Source organism: Chiloscyllium plagiosum, unplaced genomic scaffold (genome assembly GCF_037043375.1).
Source record: "Chiloscyllium plagiosum isolate Xiang-an unplaced genomic scaffold, Cpla_swu_hap1 HiC_scaffold_7, whole genome shotgun sequence".
Classification (NCBI taxonomy): domain Eukaryota; kingdom Metazoa; phylum Chordata; class Chondrichthyes; order Orectolobiformes; family Hemiscylliidae; genus Chiloscyllium; species Chiloscyllium plagiosum.
In genome coordinates this window covers 119,654,384-119,675,852 of record NW_028270145.1, presented here as the reverse complement: position 1 = coordinate 119,675,852, position 21,469 = coordinate 119,654,384, and the positions used below count along the sequence as shown (strand labels likewise).

Genomic DNA, 21,469 nt, shown 5'->3' with positions numbered 1-21,469 from the left:
GATTTCCCTCTTAAGTATACTCCTACTTCCTTTGTACTCTTCTAAGGATTCACTCGATCTATCCTGTCTATACCTGACATATGCTTCCTTCTTTTTCTTAACCAAATCCTCAATTTCTTTAGTCATCCAGCATTCCCTATACCTACCAGCCTTCCCTTTCACCCTGACAGGATTATACTTTCTCTGGATTCTTGTTATCTCATTTCTGAAGGCTTCCCATTTTCCAGCTGTACCTTTACCTGCGAACATCTGCCCCCATCAGCTTTCAAAAGTTCTTGCCTAATAGCCCATGATCTATCTGTCCTGAACACGTTTCACTGTACTTAGGTACACATAACAATAACAAATCAAATCAAATCAAATCTGACAGAAGAGTGAAGCTGAGACCACAGCCAGATCAGTCACAATCTTATTGAGTGATAGAGCAGGCTTGAAGGGCCGAATGGTGTACCCTTCTCCTAATGTTATTAAGTGTTTCTGGATAGATTCATTCTGAGTACCTGATTGGTTTTGTCTTAGTCACTTGTAGGATGCCAGCCTTTACTGCCTGGCCCTAACTTGCTTGAAGCAAAATGCAGACAGAATCGAATAGTTCTGTGAAAGGGCTGGCATGGGAATGATGGGCTGAATGGTGATTTTGGAGCTGCATCATTCAGTGATATCATCTGAAAAGGGAAAGGTTGGCTGGTGGCAGTTTTGGGGCCATCACATTATCAGAAACCAAGTGAGTAAATTTGAAACCTCAGATCTCAGAAATCACTGGCTCACCACAAAACTTTCTTGAACCAAGTTCTAGGTATGAAAAGATTTACCAGAACATTGCCAGAGTTGGAGGATTTGAGTGATAGGGAGAGGCTGAACAGGCTGGGGCTGTTTTCCCTGGAGCGTCGGAGGCTGAGGGGTGACCTTATAGAGGTTTACAAAATTATGAGGGGCATGGAGAGGCTAAATAGACAAAGTCTTTTCCCTGGGGTCAGGGAGTCCAGAACTAGAGGGCATAGGTTTAGGGTGTGAGGGGAAAGATATAAAAGGGATCTAAGGGGCAACAATTTCACTCAGAGGGTGGTACGTGAGCTGCCAGAGGAAGTGGTGGAGGTTGGTATATTTACAGCATTTAAAAGGCATCTGGATGGGGACATGAATAGGAAGGGTTTCGAGGGATATGGGCAAGGCGCTGGCAGATGGGACTTGATCAGAATGGGATGTCGGTCTACATGGACGGGTTGGACCAAAGGATCTGTTTCTGTGCTCCATGATCCTATGACTGTATGACCAATCTGAAACTCAAATTTGATTGAAATGAGCAGCCCTCACTCCGGATCAGCAGATGACCAGGCTGATTGAATGGGCACCGCACAACAATCAACAGACAGGAGGGTTCCCTCCCAGTTGGGGAACACTTCAGTGGTCCAGGACATTCAGCCTCGGACCTTCGGGTGACCATCCTCCAAGGTGGACTTCGGGACAGGCAGCAGAGGAAAGTGGCCGAGCAGAGGCTGATAGCTAAGTTCGGTACCCATAGGGAGGGCCTCAGCTGGGACCTTGGGTTCATGTCACATTACAGGTGATCACCATTGCACTACACACACACACACACACAGATATTCCTACACACACACACTCTCACATACACATGGACACAGATACACATAGACGCGCACACAGACACCCACACACACCCTTATAGACACACAGACTCCCACACTCACACATGCACCCCCTCACAGACTTAAGACACTCTGCACTCATTATACACACACACATTCTCACACTCACAACCCCCACCCCAGACAGACACACACAGACAGACAAAGACCCACATGCACACATATATTTTGTGTGGTGAATTTTTTTGGTACTTTCAGAGTTACATTGCACTTTGCTCAAAAACCACATACATTCATGTAGAACTCTGAGCTCAAAAACTGCATGAATTTATGTAAAACTCCGTTATCTCACTTTTTAGATTAGAATCAATCTAAACATCAGGTCATAGACAGAGAACACAGGGGGCTAACACCTTCAACATATTGTCTAGCTATCACCATTGTTAAACAGCTAACCCGAGAATGCAACTTTTAAAAAAAGGGTTTTGTGATTTACACATGAAAGAAGTGAAACTATCACTGTATTCTAACAGATGAAAGGCTTAACAGACAATCAATTTTTCAATGTATAATTTCAGTTACATCACACTGTAAATTTTTGCTATAAATTCTGTGTTACGATCGAGCCCTCCACAATCACCTGATGAAGGAGCTTCGCTCCGAAAGCTAGTGCTTCCAATTAAACCTGTTGGACTATAACCTGGTGTTGTGTGATTTTTAACTTTGTACACCCCAGTCCAACACCGGCATCTCTCGAATCAAGGCTGATTACTGACAGCCTCAGGGTTGAACATGGCGTGCCCAGTCAAAGTGCTAAGGCTGGGTTTGGACAGAAACAGCCTGACTGCAAAGCTGAAGCAGAGCAGGTACCGACCTGTTTAAAGGGCGCCTGCTTTTTCTCTAGCACTTTCACAATCTCAGGAAATGCCAGAGTTGTTTGAGTACAGCCAATGGAGCATACTGCGAAGCTGTGTTTCTGCACTGACACAACAGCCACTTAACAAACAGCAACTTCCCAAACACTGTCATTCATCAAGTCAACAGAATATGTGACCATCGTTAAGGTCAGTTCAACACAGATATTAGGCCTGGTCACGGGATACAGCTGATTCTGATCATCGCGTTCCACCTGAATGAAAAGACACACCCTGGGTTTAATCTGTCACGTGAAAGCAGAATCACAAAATCATATAGTACAGCAGAAGGTACCCTTCAGATGATCAAATCTGTACACCCAAAAATATACTACCACCTGCACGTGTCCCACTTTCCCACACCGGTCCCATAGCCAAAAACTATGTCATGTTTCAGCCCATCCAAGTATTTTTTAAAGGACGTGAGGTCACCAGGAGTGCAGATCTCATCAATATTCCCTCAGCACTGACCCTCTGACAGTGCGGCACTCCCTCAGCACTGACCCTCCGATAGTGCGGCACTCCCTCAGCACTGACCCTCCGACAGTGCGGCACTCCCTCAGCACTGACCCTCTGACAGTGCGGCACTCCCTCAGCACTGACCCTCTGACAGTGCGGCACTCCCTCAGCACTGACCCTCTGACAGTGTGGCACTCCCTCAGCACTGACCCTCTGACAGTGCGGCACTCCCTCAGCACTGACCCTCTGACAGTGCGGCACTCCCTCAGCACTGACCCTCTGACAGTGCGGCACTCCCTCAGCACTGACCCTCTGACAGTGTGGCACTCCCTCAGCACGGACCCTCTGACAGTGCGGCACTCCCTCAGTACTGACCCTCCGATAGTGCGGCACTCCCTCAGCACTGACCCTCTGACAGTGCGGTACTCCCTCAGCACAGACCCTCTGACAGTGCGGCACTCCCTCAGTACTGACCCTCTGACAGTGCGGCACTCCCTCAGCACAGACCCTCTGACAGTGCGGCACTCTCTCAGCACTGACCCTCTGACAGTGCAGCACTCCCTCAGCACTGACCCTCTGACAGTGCAGCACTCCCTCAGCACTGACCCTCTGACAGTGCGGCACTCCCTCAGCACAGACCCTCTGACAGTGCGGCGCTCCCTCAGTACTGACCCTCTGACAGTGCAGCACTCCCTCAGCACTGACCCTCTGACAGTGTGGCAATCCCTCAGCACAGACCCTCTGACAGTGCGGCACTCTCTCAGCACTGACCCTCTGACAGTGCAGCACTCCCTCAGCACTGACCCTCTGACAGTGCAGCACTCCCTCAGCACAGACCCTCCGATAGTGCGGCACTCCCTCAGCACTGACCCTCTGACAGTGCGGCACTTCCTCAGCACTGACCCTCTGACAGTGCGGCACTCCCTTAGCACTGACCCTCTGACAGTGTGGCACTCCCTCAGCACAGACCCTCTGACAGTGCGGCACTCCCTCAGCACAGACCCTCCGATAGTGCGGCACTCCCTTAGCACTGACCCTCTGACAGTGTGGCAATCCCTCAGCACAGACCCTCCGATAGTGCGGCACTCCCTCAGCACTGACCCTCCGACAGTGCGGCACTCCCTCAGCACTGACCCTCCGACAGTGCGGCACTCCCTCAGCACTGACCCTCCGACAGTGCGGCACTCCCTCAGCACTGACCCTCTGACAGTGCAGCACTCCCTCAGCACTGGCCCTCCGACAGTGCGGCACTCCCACAGTACTGACCCTCTGACAGTGCAGCCCTCCCTTAGCACTGACCCTCTAACAGTGCAGCCCTCCCTCAGCACTGACCCTCTGACAGTGCAGCACTCCCTTAGTACTGACCCTCTGACAGTGCGGCACTCCCTCAGTACTGACCCTCTGACAGTGCGGCACTCCCTTAGCACTGACCCTCTGACAGTGTGGCACTCCCTCAGTACTGACCCTCTGACAGTGCGGCACTCCCTCAGCACTGACCCTCTGACAGTGCGGCACTCCCTCAGCACTGACCCTCTGACAGTGCGGCACTCCCTCAGCACTGACCCTCCGACAGTGCAGCTCTCCCTCAATACTGACCCTCCAAAACTGCAGCCCTCCCTCAGCACTGACCCTCTGATATTTTACCAATAAAGCCTGGTTCCCTCTTTGTGATTGGATTTGGGAATGAGAGTTACCGATCCTGCATCAGGAATGGCTATCTTCTCGTCCAGGTAGGTTTGGTCTGTGTGGCGTTGATGACCATTGTTGCTGCTCACAATTTCCTCCCGGTCACTCTCTGGCCCTGCGAGAAAAATGATCGTTTTATTCCCTGGGGAACACGGGGTGTAGGGGGAGTATTTAGACAGGGTGCATGTAAATGATAAGGTTGTGTCTGTGCGTTGTTCAGTGATCTCTATCCTGTGCTCTCCCTTGCTTCCTCCAAGAGACCTCTAATCTGGTTCTCTCAGCTGCACATGTATTTAATAATGGTTTCTCCACAGTGCTGTGGGATAATTCAAACATTCACAACTCTCAGAGTCAACATACTTATTACCTCAAACTGAAATGATCAGCCTCTTATCCTGAGACTGTCCCATCTTTAAAATTCTAACCTCAAGTATTCAAGCTCAGTGTCATTGAGCGATGGAAATCCACAGCACAGAAAGTGCCCATTCAGTCCATCACGTCTGTGCCAGTGAGAAACAGCCACCTCACGATTCCCTCATCCCATTTCCCAGCAGTTGGCCCCCAGCCTTGGCATTTCAAGGGTACATCGAAATCCCCCTTCAGTGTGGCGAGGCTCCCTGCCTCCCCCACCCTCACAGGCAGTCAGTTCCAGATTCCCCCCCCCCCCCTCTGGGGGAAAAGGTATTTCCTCACATCCCCCTAACCCTCCTGCCCCTTCCCTTATACCCATGTCTCTGGGCATTGATCCTTCCACCAAGGGGAAAAGTTCCCTCCTGCCAACTGTGTCTATGCCCCCCACCACTTTATCCATCTCAGTCATGATCCCCGTTATCCACCCCCCCCATCTTAGTCTCAGAAAAACAACTCGAGTCTGTCCAATCTCTCTCTATACCTGAAGCTCTCCAGCCCTGGCAACATCCTGGTTAATCTCCCTCTGCCCCCTCTCCTGTGCTACCACATCCCTCCTATAATGTGGGTTCCTGAACCCCACACAATACTCGAGCTGTGGCCTGACCAACATTGTATCCAGATCCAGCATCACCTCCTGCTCTTATACTCTATGTCTTGATTAATAAAGGCAAGTCCTCACTTTCACCAAGTATCCCATGTGCCTTCTAAACAACTTTATCCCCTTGTCCTGATACTTTAACAGACGGTGTACACACACACCAAGCTCCCTCTGACCTGCGGTGGTTCTCAGCATCTTATCATTCATCCTGTATTCCCTTTCCTTGCTTGTCCAGCCCAGGGACATCACCTCACACTTATCCAAATTGAATCCCATTATCCACTGACCCGGCCATCTATATCCTCCAGTAATCTAAAGCCATCCACCAATTTTCATAACATTTGCAAACTTTTACTGCTCAGTCCTCCTACATTCATGTCGAACCGATTTATATTATCCACAAACAGCAAAAGCCCCAACTCTGAACTCTGTGGGACCCCACTGGACACAGATTTCCAGTCACAGGAACACCTCAACCATGAAGCTCTATTTCCTGCCACTCACCCAATTCTGGATCCAATTTGCCAAATTTCCTTGGATCTATGGGCTATAACCTTTGCTATCGGTATCCCAAACTGAGGGTTAACAAAAGCCTTGCTGAAGGTAAAGGCAATGACAGGAAAACATAGAATAATACAGCGCAGTACAGGCCCTTTGGCCCTTGACATTGCATCAACCTGTGGAACCAATCTGAAGCCCATCTAACCTACACTATTCCACTCTCATCCATGTGTTTATCCAATGACCATTTAAATGCCCTTAAAGTTGGTGAGTCTACTACTGTTACAGGCAGTGCGTTCCTTGCCCCTACTACTCTCTGAGTAAAGACCTACCTCTGAGATCTGTCCTATATCTATCACCCCTCAATTTAAAGCTATGTCCCCTCGTGCTCACCGTCACCATACTTGGAAAAAGGCTCTCCCTGTCCACTCTATCTAACCCTCTGATTATCTTATATGTCTCTATTAAGTCACCTCTCAACCTTCTTCTCTCCAACAAAAACAGCCTCAAGTCCCTCAGCCTTTCCTCGTAAGCCCTTCCCTCCATACCAGGCAACATCCTAGTAAATCTCCTCTGAACCCTTTCCAAAGCTTCCACATCCCTCCTAAAACGCAGTGACCAGAACTGTACACAATACTCCAAGTGTGGCCGCATCAGAGTTTTGTACAGCTGCAGCATGATCTCATGGTTTGGAAACTTAATTCCTCTACCAATAAAAGCTAACACACCGTATGCCTTCTTAACAACCCTATCAGCCTGGGTGGCAACTTTCAGGGATCTGTGTACATAGACACCAAGATCTCTCTGCTCAGCTACATTACCAAGAATCTTACCATTAGGCCAGTACTCTGCATTCCTGTTACTCCTTCCAAGGTAAATCATCTCACACTTTCTGCATTAAACTCCATTTGCCACCTCTCAGCCCAGCTCTGCAGCTTACCTATGTCCCTCTGTAACCTACAACATCCTTCATCCACAACTCCACCGACCTTAGTGTCATCCACAAATTTACTAACCCATCCTTCTGTGTCCTCATCCAGATCATTTATAAAAATGACAAACAGCAGTGGCCCCAAAACAGATCCTTGCGGTACACCACTAGTAACTGAACTCCAGGATGAACATTTCCCATCAACCACCACGCTCTGTCTTCTTTCAGCTAGTCAATTTCTGATCCAAACTGCTAAGTCACCCTCAATCCCATGCCTCTGTATTTTGTGCAATAGCCTACCGTGGGGAACCTTATCAAACACCTTACTGAAATCCATATACACCACATCAACCACTTTACCCTCATCCACCTGTTTGGTCACCTTCTCAAAGAACTCAGTAAGGTTTGTGAGGCACAACCTACCCTTCACAAAACCGTGTTGACTTTCCCTAATTAAATTATTCCTCTCTAGATGATTATAAATCATATCTCTTAAACCCTTTTCCAACACTTTACCCACAACTGAAGTAAGGTTCACTGGTTTATAATTAGGAGGGTTGTCTCTACTCCCCTTCTTGAACAAGGGGATAACATTTGCTATCCTCCAGTCTTCTGGCACTATTCCTGTAGACAATGACGATTTAAAGATCAAAGCCAAAGGCTCGGCAATCTCCTCCCTGGCTTCCCAGAGAATCCTCGGATAAATCCCATCCGGCCCAGGGGATTTATCTATTTTCACACTTTCCAGAATTGCTAACACCTCCTCCTTGTGAACTCGAGGACACCTCTTCCTACTGCCCCCTCGACCATGACCCCACCCCCCATCACCAAACCATCATCTCCCAGACCATACGGAACCTCATCACCTCAGGAGATGTCCCACCCACAGCTTCCAACCTCATACTCCGGGAACCCCGCACTGCCCGGTTCTACCTCCTTCCCAAGATCCACAAGCCTGACCACCCTGGCCGACCCATTGTCTCAGCATGCTCCTGCCCCACTGAACTCATCTCTACCTACCTCGACACTGTCCTATCCCCCCAGTCCAGGAACTCCCCACATACGTTCGAGATACCACCCACGCCCTCCAAGACTTCTATTTCCCCATCCCCCAACACCTCATCTTTCACCATGGATATCCAATCCCTCTACACCTCCATCCGCCATGACCAGGGCCTCCAAGCCCTCCGTTTTTTCCTCTCCAGACGTCCCCAACAGTACCCTTCCACCGACACTCTCATTCGTTTGGCCGAACTGGTCCTCACCCTTAACAATTTCTCCTTTGAATCCTCCCACTTCCTCCAGACCAAAGGGGTAGCCATGGGCACACATATGGGCCCCAGCTATGTCTGTCTCTTTGTTGGCTACGTAGAGCAGTTGATCTTCCGTAATTACACCGGCACCACTCCCCACCTCTTCCTCTGCTACATTAATGACTGCATTGGCGCCACCTCGTGCTCCCGCGAGGAGGTTGAGCAATTCATCAACTTCACCAACACATTCCACCCTGACCTTAAATTTACCTGGACCATCTCTGACACCTCCCTCCCCTTCCTGGACCTCTCCATCTCCATTAATGACGACCGACTTGACACTGACATCTTCTACAAACCCACCGACTCCCACAGCTACCTGGATTACACCTCTTCCCACCCTACCTCCTGCAAAAATGCCATCCCGTATTCCCAATTCCTCCGCCTCCTCTGTATCTGCTCCCAGAAGGACCAGTTCCACCACAGAACACACCAGATGGCCTCCTTCTTTAGAGACCGCAATTTCCCTTCCCACGTGGTTAAAGATGCCCTCCAATGCATCTCGTCCACATCCCGCACCTCCGCCCTCAGACCCCACCCCTCCAACCGTAACAAGGACAGAACGCCCCTGGTGCTCACCTTCCACCCTACCAACCTTCGCATAAACCAAATCATCCGCCGACATTTCCGCCACCTCCAAACAGACCCCACCACCAGGGATATATTTCCCTCCCCACCCCTTTCCGCCTTCCGCAAAGACCGTTCCCTCCGTGACTACCTGGTCAGGTTCACTCCCCCCTACAACCCACCCTCCCATCCTGGCACTTTCCCCTGCCACCGCAGGAACTGTAAAACCTGTGCCCACACCTCCTCCCTCACCTCCATCCAAGGCCCTAAAGGAGCCTTCCACATCCATCAAAGTTTTACCTGCACATCCACTAATACCATTTATTGTATCCGTTGCTCCCGATACAGTCTCCTCTACATTGGGGAGACTGGGCGCCTCCTAGCAGAGCGCTTTAGGGAACATCGCCGAGACACCCGCACCAATCAACCACACCTCCTGGTGGCCCAACATTTCAACTCCCCCTCCCACTCTGCCGAGGACATGGAGGTCCTGGGCCTCCTTCACCGCCGCTCCCTCACTACCAGATGCCTGGAGGAAGAACGCCTCATCTTCCGCCTCGGAACACTTCAACCCCAGGGCATCAATGTGGACTTCAACAGTTTCCTCATTTCCCCTTCCCCCACCTCACCCTAGTTCCAAATTTCCAGCTCAGCACTGTCCCCATGACTTGTCCGACCTGCCTATCTCCTTTTCCACCTATCCACTCCACCCTCTCCTCCCTGACCTATCACCTTCATCCCCTCCCCCACTCACCCATTGTACTCTATGCTACTTTCTCCCCACCCCCACCCTCCCCTAGCTTATCTCTCCACGCTTCAGGCTCTCTGCCTTTATTCCTGATGAAGGGCTTTTGCCTGAAACGTCGATTTTACTGCTCCTTGGATGCTGCCTGAACTGCTGTGCTCTTTCAGCACCACTGATCCAGAATCTGGTTTCCAGCATCTGCAGTCATTGTTTTTACCTCCTCAATCCTGTCTAGTCTAGTATCTCAGTATTCTCCTCGACAACATTATCTTTTTCCAGTGTGAATACCGACGAAAAATATTCATTTAGCGCTTCCCCTATCTCCTCTGACTCCACACACAACTTCCCTCGACTGTCTTTGATTGGCCCTAACCTTACTCCCGTCATTCTTTTATTCCTGATCTACCTATAGAAAGCTTTTGGGTTTTCCTTGATCCTATCCACCAACACTTCTCATGTCCTTTCCTGGCTCTTCTTAGCCCTCTCTTTAGGTCCTTCCTGGCTTACATGTAACTCTCAAGCTCCCTAACTGAGCCTTTACGTCCCACCCTAACATAAACCGCCTTCTTCCTCGTTACAAGAGATTCTTTAGTAAACCATGGCTCCCTCGCTCAACCACTTCCTCCCTGCCTGACAGATACATACTTATCAAGGACATGCAGTAGCTGTTCCTTGAATAAGCTCCACATTTCAATTGTGCCCACTCCCTGCAGTTTCCTTCCCCCTCCTACACATCCTAAATCTTGACTAAAATTCCTTCCCCACCCTAATTGCATCATAATTGCCTTTATCCCAGCAGTAACTCTTGCCCCATAGTATATACCTATCCCTTTCCATCACTAAAGTAAACATAACCAAATTGTGGTCACTATCACCATAGTGCTCACCTACCTCCAAATCTAACACCTGGCCCGGTTCATTATACAGTATCGAATCCAAAGTGGCCTCTCCTCTTGTTGGCCTGTCTACATACTGTCACAGGAAACCCTCCTGCAAACATTGGACAAAAACTGACCCATCTAAAGTACTCGAACTATAGTGTTCCCAGTCAATATTGGGGAAGTTAAAGTCTCCCTGAACAACTCCCCTGTCACTCCCACTCCGATCCAAAATCATCTTTGCTAGTGTTTCCTCAGCTGACCAGGTGTGTTGGTGAAAAGCATTGCCCTCACCTACAAACCTGGTCAGCTCTTCGAAAAGTTGAATCAAGTTGGTCAGCCGTGACCTCCCCTTTACAAAACCATGCTGACCGTTCATGATTAATCCCCTTCTCTCCAAATGCTGACTAATTCTGTCTCCCAGAATTCCTTCCACTAGCTTCCCTACCTTTCAAGTATCAATAATAAACATCTCAACAAAACCACCTCTCATTCTTCTAAGCTCCAGAGAATATCGCCCATTTTCCTCAGTCTCAGATCAAGGATACCCCCTTCAGCGCAAGGAGTAATCTGATGAATCTTCGATGCAAACGCATCCCTCCTTGAATGTGCAGAATAAAACTACACATCATATTCCAGATATGGTCTCACCAAATCCCTCAACATTCCCAGCAGAATCCCTTTCTTGCTGTTCCTGACTTCCTTACATTGAAAGCCAAGTAGCGTTGGTTATTCCCATTATTAACAGCAACTCCTCACTGTAGGCACTCATCATCACCATAAGACCCTGTTTTCAGACACACATTAGCAACATAGAACCCCTACAGTGTTGAAACAGGCCATTTGGCCCACTGAGTTCACATCATAGAAAATGATCCCATATCCCAATGCTATTCCCGTAACCCCGCATTTCCCATGGCTAACCCATGTGCATATTATGGGCAATTTAGCATGGCCAGCCTCCCTAGCCTGCACATCTTTGGACAGTGGGAGAACGGTGGAGCACACAAAAGCGGTCCATGCCAACACATGGAGAGCATGCAAACTCCACACTGAACAAACTGGGAACTGTACGGCACGGAACAGCTTGTCCAGTGATAACGAGGTTGCAAAGTCAGTCAGACTCACGTGCACTGTCCTCCATGATGCAGGCTGGGCTCACACTGGACTCTCAGCACAACTCCCTGTAACTCCTTGGTCCAGGACTCTGAGCTCCTGTAAAACAGCAGAGCAATGAACTGCACAACAATGCAGACCATTTCAGTTCAGTTTCAATGAGCACGTATGAGCATGAAACACAAGCACGCTTCTATGTATTACCAACATAGCAGGCTATGCTTCGAGAAGCCGATCACTAATTGTAACAAAACCACTGGGCGAAAGCAGCTGATGCCAAATGTGTTTATGTCACACTCAAACATGACAAGTGAAGCTGTTACCTCAAGACCCAGGATTCTTCTTTATACAGGATGGTCTTATCGCTGTCAACAGCAAAACGGTACACTGAGAGAGTGCAGCATTACTACAGGGTCAGTGCTGATAGAGCACCACGTTGTTGGAGGGTCAGTGCTGAGGGAGTGCCGCACTGTCAGAGGGTCAGTGCTGAGGGAGTGCTGCACTGTCAGAGGGTCAGTGCTGAGGGAGCACCACACTGATGGAGGGTCAGTGCTGAGGGAGTGCCGCACTGTCAGAGGGTCAGTACTGAGGGAGTGCTGCACTGCTGGGGGGTCAGTACTGTGGGAGTGCTGCACTGTCAGAGGGTCAGTACTGAGGGAGTGCTGCACTGTCAGAGGGTCAGTACTGTGGGAGTGCTGCACTGTCAGAGGGTCAGTACTGAGGGAGTGCTGCACTGTCAGAGGGTCAGTACTGTGGGAGTGCTGCACTGTCAGAGGGTCAGTGCTGAGGGAGTGGCACACTGTCAGAGACTCAGTACTGAGGGAATGCAGAACTGTCAGAGGGTCAGTACTGAAGGAGTGTTGCGCTGTCGGAGGGTCAGTGCTGAGGGAGTGCTGCACTGTCAGAGAGTGAGTGCTGAGGGAGTGCCGCACTGTCAGAGGGTCAGTACTGAGGGAGTGCTGCACTGTCAGAGGGTCAGTGCTGAGGGAGTGCGATACTGTCAGAGGGTCAGTGCTGAGGGCATGCCGCACTGTCAGAGGGTCAGTACTGAGGGAGTGCCGCTCTGTCGGAGGGTCAGTACTGAGGGAGTGCCACTCTATCGGAGGGTCAGTCCTGAAGGAGTGCCGCACTGTCAGAGGGACAGTACTGTGGGAGTGCTGCACTGTCAGAGGATCAGTACTAAGGGAGTGCCGCATTGTCAGAGGGTCAGTAATGAGGGAGTGTCACTCTGTCGGAGGGTCAGTGCTGAGGGAGTGCCGCACTGTCAGATGGACGGTATTGAGAGAGTGCAGTACTGTCAGAGGGTCAGTGCTGTGAGTGTGCCACGCTGTCACAGGGTCAGGACAGCACCTCGGATTTGAAGCTGACTGGTGCACTGATTAAATCCCCAATTCATGTTTGACAATTGAAAGTTCTGTTTCCCTCCATTAAGTGATTGCACTGGAACAAATTGTCATTCTGAATATTTGTCCTTTACTGACAGAACCTGCCCACCACTCTCTCAATGTGCAAAGTGAATCTCCCTCCTTGACTCCACCCTCTGTCACAGGACCTGATGACACATTTCTCGATCTTGCTGACAGACGGTAAGGATTTATGCAATTCTCTTATAAAGCTGACCTTTGCATTTCAATCATTTCGCTGTCTTGTGACTTTCTCTCTGACAGTTTGAAGTGAACCACTGACACAATGATGTGGGACACAATAAAATCTCGAATCTCTGTATCACCACAAATTCCAAATGATCAGTATAACAGACCAGTCAGACCCAGCAGAGGGTCGGCACAGTGCGATACACTCAGGAGGGAGTGGCCTCAGCATTGACTCTGGACCCCATGGGGTCTCATGGCTTCAGGTTAAACATGGGCAAGGAAACCTCCTGCTCATAATCACATACCATCCTCCCTCAGTTAATGTTGAACAACAGGTGGAGGAAGCGCTTGGCATAGCAAGGTCACAGAGAGTCCTCTGGGTGGGGGATTTCACTGTCCACCACCAAGAGTGGCTCAGCAGCAGCATTACTGATCGAGCTGGTCAGGTCCTTAAAGAACATCGCTGCTGGACTGGGTCTGGGACAGGTGGGGAGGGAACCAACAAGAGGGAGAAACAGACTTGACCTCATCCTCACCAATCTGCCGTCTGCAGATATATCTGTCCATGACAGTATCGGTAAGAGTGACCACCACACAGTCCTTGTGGAGACAAAGTCCCACCTTCACATTGAGAATCCCCTCCATTGGGTTGTGTGGCTCTATCACCGTGCTCAACGGGACAGACTTCAAACAGATCAAGCAGCTCCATCCACGAGGCGCTGTGGGTCACCAAAAGCAGCAGCTCCCTCTACACTACAGCACAATCTGTAACCTCGATCTGTGGCCCAGAATATCCTCCACTCAACCATTACCATCAACAAGTGCAGCACTCCCTCAGCACTGACCCTCCGGCAGTGCGGCACTCCCTCAGTACTGACCCTCCGACAGTGCAACACTCCCTCAGCACTAACCCTCTGACAGTGCGGCACTCCCTCAGCACTGACCCTCCGACAGTGTGGTACTCCCTCAGCACTGACCCTCCGACAGCGCAGCACTCCCTCAGTACTGACCCTCCAACAGTGCGGCACTCCCTCAGCACTGACCCTCCAACAGTGCAACACTCCCTCAGCACTGACCCTCCGGCAGTGCGGCACTCCCTCAGTACTGACCCTCCGACAGTGCAACACTCCCTCAGCACTAACCCTCTGACAGTGCGGCACTCCCTCAGCACTGACCCTCCGACAGTGTGGTATTCCCTCAGCACTGACCCTCTGACAGTGCAACACTCCCTCAGCACTGACCCTCCGACAGTGCGGCACTCCCTCAGCACTGACCCTATGACAGTGCAACACTCCCTCAGCACTGACCCTCCGACAGTGCGGCACTCCCTCAGCACTGACCCTCTGACAGTGCGGCACTCCCTCAGCACTGACCCTGTGACAGTGCGGCACTCCCTCAGCACTGACCCTCTGACAGTGTGGCACTCCCTCAGCACTGACCCTCCGACAGTGCGGCACTCCCTCAGCACTGACCCTGTGACAGTGTGGCACTCCCTCAGCACTGACCCTCTGACAGTGCGGCACTCCCTCAGCACTGACCCTCTGACAGTGCAACACTCCCTCAGCACTGACCCTCCGACAGTGCAATACTCCCTCAGCACTGACCCTCCGACAGTGTGGTACTCCCTCAGCACTGACCCTCCGACAGCGCAACACTCCCTCAGCACTGACCCTCTGACAGTGCAACACTCCCTCAGCACTGACCCTCCGACAGTGCAACACTCCCTCAGCACTGACCCTCCGGCAGTGCGGCACTCCCTCAGTACTGACCCTCCGACAGTGCAACACTCCCTCAGCACTGACCCTCTGACAGTGCGGCACTCCCTCAGCACTGACCCTATGACAGTGCAACACTCCCTCAGCACTGACCCTCCGACAGTGTGGCACTCCCTCAGCACTGACCCTCCGACAGTGCAACACTCCCTCAGCACTGACCCTCCGACAGTGCGGCACTCCCTCAGCACTGACCCTGTGACAGTGCGGCACTCCCTCAGCACTGACCCTCTGACAGTGCGGCACTCCCTCAGCACTGACCCTCCGACAGTGCGGCACTCCCTCAGCACTGACCCTGTGACAGTGCGGCACTCCCTCAGCACTGACCCTCCAACAGTGCAACACTCCCTCAGCACTGACCCTGTGACAGTGCGGCACTCCCTCAGCACTGACCCTCTGACAGTGCGGCACTCCCTCAGCACTGACCCTCCGACAGTGCGGCACTCCCTCAGCACTGACCCTCTGACAGTGCAACACTCCCTCAGCACTGACCCTGTGACAGTGCAACACTCCCTCAGCACTGACCCTCCGACAGTGTGGCACTCCCTCAGCACTGACCCTTCGACAGTGCGGCACTCCCTCAGCACTGACCCTCTGACAGTGCAACACTCCCTCAGCACTGACCCTCCGACAGTGTGGCACTCCCTCAGCACTGACCCTTCGACAGTGCGGCACTCCCTCAGCACTGACCCTCTGACAGTGCGGCACTCCCTCAGCACTGACCCTTCGACAGTGCGGCACTCCCTCAGCACTGACCCTGTGACAGTGTGGCACTCCCTCAGCACTGACCCTTCGACAGTGCGGCACTCCCTCAGCACTGACCCTCTGACAGTGCGGCACTCCCTCAGCACTGACCCTTCGACAGTGCGGCACTCCCTCGGCACTGACCCTCCGACAGTGTGGCACTCCCTCAGCACTGACCCTTCGACAGTGCGGCACTCCCTCAGCACTGACCCTGTGACAGTGTGGCACTCCCTCAGCACTGACCCTCTGACAGTGTTGAGATATGTAGCAGTGATCAGGCCGTTCGTGCTGGCCTCTTGCTTCTCTCTCAGTTTTGCCGTCATGTTCCCCTCCTCCATGCGGCTGTGCGCAGTGCAGAGCCTTACCTGTTGAAGGAATCCAGTTAAATTGTGAGGGTGTAAGAGTGATCGCGAGCTGAGTGGCAGCTGGGTGTTTCTGGTCTGGGAGTGAAGCAGGGATGCTGGTCAGGTTCCAGTTTCAGTGAGACGGAAGTTGAATTTCAATCTCATTGGATCGTGAAGTGGAACTGAAAGTGATTTGATTGCAATGTTTCTGTCAGCAATAGCATATATTAACCTCTTTCACAAATATAACATTCTGTTGTGGCTCTGTTTGCGAATTCCATCTGTCACATTCAGTCATCCTTTGGCCAAAGGACCTGAGTGCACTGTTGCTAAATTTGAGGGACAGGTAACGTTGAGGAAATGGGGAGGCTGCAGAAGGAGTTGGATACACTGGGAGAGTGAGCAAAGATGTGGCAGGTGGAATACAATGTTGGAAAGTATGAGATTACACACTTGGATACGAAGATCAGAGGCACAGACTATTTTCTAGAAGAGTCTTCAGAAATCTGAAGCACAGAGACACACAGGGTCCTAGCTCAGGATTCTCTTAAAGTGAACATGTAGGTTTTGTTGGAGGTTAGGAAGGCAAATGCAATGTTAGCATTCATTTCAATAGGGTTGGAATGCAAGAGCAGGGAAATAATACTAAGGCAGTAGAAGGCTCTGGTCATACCACATTTAGAACATTGTGAGTATTTCCGGGCCCCGTATCTCAGGAAGGAAGTGCTGGTGGTGGAGAGGGTCCAGAGGGGGTTTCCAAGAATGGTCTCAGGGATGAAGGCCTTGTCATATGAGGAGTGGTTGAGGACTCTGGGTCTGTACTCAAAGGGGTTTGGAGAATGAGTGGGATCTGATTGAAACGTACAGAATACTGAGAGACCTGGACAGAGTGGACGTGGAGACGTTGTTTCCAGCAGTAGGAGAGACTAGCGCCCAGGAATGAAGGGGTGACCTTTTAGAACTGAGATGAGGAGAAATCTCTTCAGCCAAAAGGTGAGGGAATCTGTGGAGCTCATTACTGCAGAGGGCTGTGGAGGCCAAGTCATTGAGTGTATTTAAGACAGAAATAAGAGCATCAGAACCAGGAGCAGGACTAGGCCGTCTGGCCCCTCGAGCCTGCTCCACCATTCAATAAGATCATGGCTGATCTTTTGATGGACACGGCTCCACTGACCCACCCTCTCGCCAAAACCCTTAATTCCTTTATTGTTCAAAAAATTATCTTTGCCTTAAAAACATTCAATGAGGAAGCCTCAACTGTTTCACTGGGCAGGAAATTCCACAGATTCACAACCCTCTGGGTGGAGGTTCCTCCTCAGCTCAGTCCGAAATCTGCTCCCCCTTATTTTGAGGCTATGCCCCCTAGTTCTAGTTTCACCTGCCAGTGGAAACAACCTCCCTGCTACTGACTTATCCATTCCCTTCATAATTTTATTTATTTCTGTAAGACTCCCCATCATTCTTTGAAATTCCAATGAGTATAGTCCCAATCTAATCAATCTCTCGTCATAGTCCAACCCCCTCAACTCCGGAACCAACCCAGTGAACCCCCTCTGTACCCCCCCCAGTGCCAGTACATCCTTCCTCAAGTAAGGAGACCAGAGCTGCACACAGTACTCCAGGTGTGGCCTCACCAGCACCTTGTACAGCTGCAATATAACCCCCCTGCTTTTAAACTCAATCCTTTTAGTAATGAAGGACAAAATTCCATTTGCCTTCCTAATTACCTGTTGCATCTGCAAACCAACCTTTTGCGGTTCATGCACAAGGACACCCAGGTCCCTCTGCACAGCAGCATGCTGCAACCTGTCACCATTTAAATGGTGGTCCTTTTACTGTTATTCCGACCAAAATGGGTGACTTCATCTTTATTAACGTTGTGCTCCAGCTGCCAGGCACTTGCCTGCCCCCAGCAGTTTATCTTCACTATGGGCGTGCAGTCCTTATACGTGTCCAAACCTAACAAGGGTGGCCTCCAGGCCCGCAGTTTCTTCCTCTCCAACAGATCCATCCAGTCCCCCTCCACCATTACCCTCCTCTGTCTCACTGAACTGGTCCTCACTCTCAATGACTTTTCCTTCAACTCCTCCCATTTCTCAAATCCAGGGGGTGGCCATGGGCACCTGGATGGGCCCCAGCTACACCTGCCTCTTTGTTGGCCAGATCGAACAGTCCCTCTTCAGTACCTACCCAGGCACTGGGCTCCAACTCTTCCACTGTTCCATTGATGACTGCATCAGCGCAGCATCCTACTCCCAAGCTGAACTGGAGCAGTTCATCGACTTTGCCCACAACTTCCACCCTCAAATTCACTTGGTCCATCTCGGTCACCTCCCTCTCCTTTCCTGACCTCTCCGTTTCCATCTCTGGCAATAGTCTCTAGACAACTGTTTACTATAAACCCACAGACTCCCACAAGCACCTGGACAACATCTCCTCCAACCTACTATCCTGCAAGAACTCCATCCTGTTTTCCCAATTGCTCCGCCTCCACCGCACCATTTCTGACAAGGAGACATTCCACTCTGGAATATCCCAGATATCCACCTATTTCGAACAACGTGCTACACCTTCCTCTGTCACCCAAACAGCCCTCCACTGCACTACCTCCATTCCCCGTTCCACTGCTCGAAAGCCCCTCGAAACAATAAATACAGAGACCCCTTGTCCTCACCTACCACCCTACCAGTCTCCACATCCAACATATCATCCTTAAGCACTCCAACTAGACCCCACCACCAAGGACATCTTCCCCTCCCCACCCCTCTCTGCCTTCTGCACGGACTGATCCTTCACCAATCCTTAGTTCATGTCTCTCCACACGAACCCCCCCTTCCCCTGCAATAGGAAAAGATGTAAAACCTGCCAGTACCCCCCCCCCCCACCTCCATCCAGGGCCCCAACAAAGTCCTTCCAGGTGAGACAGAGGTCCACCTGCCTGTCTTCCAACCTAGTTTACTGCATCAGGTGCTCCCAATGTGGTCTTCTCTACATCAGGGAGACCGAACGTTAACTTAGGGAATGGTTCACCGAGCATCGCAGCCGGGCCCATAGAGGCCGAACGGACCTCCCAGTCACCACCCATTTTAATTCCCCTTCCCACTCCCTCTCCGACACGACCATCCTTGGCCTCCTCCATTGTCACAAGGAACCAAACCACAAATTGGAGGAACAACACCTCATCTTCCACCTGGGCAGCCTACAACCCAGAGGACTCTACATTGAGTTCTCCAATTTCAGACTGGAGGCCTGTGACCAGTCGAGTGCCACAAGGATCGGTGCTGGGTCCACTACGTTCCATCATTTACATAAATGATTTGGATATGAGCATAAGAGGTACAGTTAGTAAGTTTGCAGATGACACTAAAATTGGAGGTGTAGTGGACCTCAGATTGCAACATGGGTGGCACGGTGGCACAGTGGTTAGCACTGCTGCCTCACAGCGCCAGAGACCCGGGTTCAATTCCCGCCTCAGGCAACTGACTGTGTGGAGTTTGCACGTTCTCCCCGTGTCTGCGTGGGTTTCCTCCGGGTGCTCCGGTTTCCTCTCACAGTCACAAAGATGTGCAGGTCAGGTGAATTGGTCATGCTAAATTGCCCATAGTGTTAGGGGAAGGGGTAAATGTAGGGAAATGGGTCTGGGTGGGTGGTGGGTTGGTGTGGACTTGTTGGGCCGAAGGGCCTGTTTCCACACTGTAAATAATCTAATCTAATCTGCACCAATGGGCTGAGAAGTGGCAGATGGAGTTTAATTCAGATAAATGCGAGGTGCTGCGTTTTGGGAAAGCAAATCTTAGCAGGATTTATACACTTAATGGTAAGGTCCTAGGGAGTGTTGCTGAACAAAGAGACCTTGGAGTGCAGGTTCATAGCTCCTTGAAAGTGGAGTCACAGGTAGATAGGATAGTGAAGAAGGCGTTTGGTATGCTTTCCTTTATTGGTCAGAGTATTGAGTACAGGAGTTGGGAGGTCATGTTCGGCTGTACAGGAAATTGGTTAGGCCACTGTTGGAATATTGTGTGCAATTCTGGTCTCCTTCCTATCGGAAAGATGTTGTGAAACTTGAAAGGGTTCAGAGAAGATTTACAAGGATGTTACCAGGGTTAGAGGATCTGAGCTATAGGGAGAGGCTGAACAGGCCGGGACTGTTTTCCCTGGAGCGTCAGAGGCTGAGGGGTGACCTTATAGAGGTTTACAAAATCATGAGGGATATGGATAGGGTAAATAGACAAAGTCTTTTCCCTGGGGTGGGGGAGTCCAGAACTAGAGGGCATAGGTTTCGAGTGAGAGGGGAAAGATATAAAAGAGACCTAAGGGGCAACTTTTTCACACAGAGGGTGGTACGTGTATGGAATGAGCTGCCAGAGGATGTGGTGGAGGCTGGTACAATTGCAACATTTAAGAGGCATCTGGATGGGTATATGAATAGGAAGGGTTTGGAGGGATATGGGCCGGGTGCTGGCAGGTGGGACTAGATTGGGTTGGGATATCTGGTCGGCATGGACGGGTTGGGCCGAAGGGTCTGTTTCCGTGCTGTACATCTCGATGACTCTATGCTGGAAACTTTGCTGATGGGAGCAGTTTGTGTCAAATGAACATTGACTCAGCTGATAGCTCATTAGTGACCTCTTTGAAGCTGCTGCGATGATGTCAGCGAGGACCAGGAGACCTGTCAGTTCCCAGCTCCATCACTGCTCAGTTTTACATCTTTGTGATTGTGTATTCACTAAGTTCCTCTCTGTTCCACCTGGATTTGTTCTTCCAGTTCAGCAGTAATGAACCTACACACGTACCATTGATGCTAAACCATTTACCTTTATGTGTTTCTTTGTGGCTTCCTATTTCTGTGGACGGATACTTTTTCCTTTAGAATTCACAAGGTAATATACTGACCCTGTGTCAATCTTAGCCAGAAACAAATTGTCATCAGTTTTTTGAAGTTCAGTTTGAATGTTCATTGAAGTAAAGATGGTTAATGTGAAATTTTGTAAATATTTCAGAGACTGTGATGACACCCATGAGATTGAAATGTGGAACATGTATTTATCCATCCTTGGCTCATTGTTAGATTCTAGTTTGTGAACACTTCATGTCTGTGTCTCAGGCAGGATACCAGAGGGTCTTTATTGGAGTTTGATGCTGCCCTGGTGTGTGGTCTGTTTGAGTCAATGTATTGCTCTTTACTGTCACATCAGCCTTTGCTCCTCTGCACTGACTTCCTTCCATTTCACCAGACTCCACATTAAAGAATCACCCTCCACCATTTCCACCAGCTCCAGTAGGATACCACC

The 21,469-nt window shown here is 50.6% G+C and overlaps 1 protein-coding gene across 5 annotated transcripts in view; it reads right to left on the bottom strand.

Annotated features, from left to right (window-relative positions):
- The window catches only part of LOC122551892 (natural resistance-associated macrophage protein 2-like), a 76,858-nt gene extending 60,533 nt beyond the window's left edge, over nucleotides 1-16,325 (bottom strand). For 2 of the 5 annotated variants that reach the window (XM_087989427.1, XM_087989430.1), the window contains exons 1-3: nucleotides 16,200-16,325; nucleotides 11,739-11,825; nucleotides 4,675-4,781 (exon numbers count right to left, since the gene is read on the bottom strand). In XM_087989427.1, the coding sequence (XP_087845553.1) occupies nucleotides 4,675-4,781; nucleotides 11,739-11,754 (123 nt within the window). In that variant the 5' untranslated portion in view covers nucleotides 11,755-11,825; nucleotides 16,200-16,325. Of the gene's footprint in view, nucleotides 1-2,481; nucleotides 2,501-4,674; nucleotides 4,782-9,287; nucleotides 9,311-11,738; nucleotides 11,826-16,199 lie in introns of those variants that run through there. The other 3 variants (XM_087989431.1, XM_087989428.1, XM_087989429.1) reach the window with 3 other exon arrangements.
- Nucleotides 16,326-21,469: the final 5,144 nt, after the last annotated feature.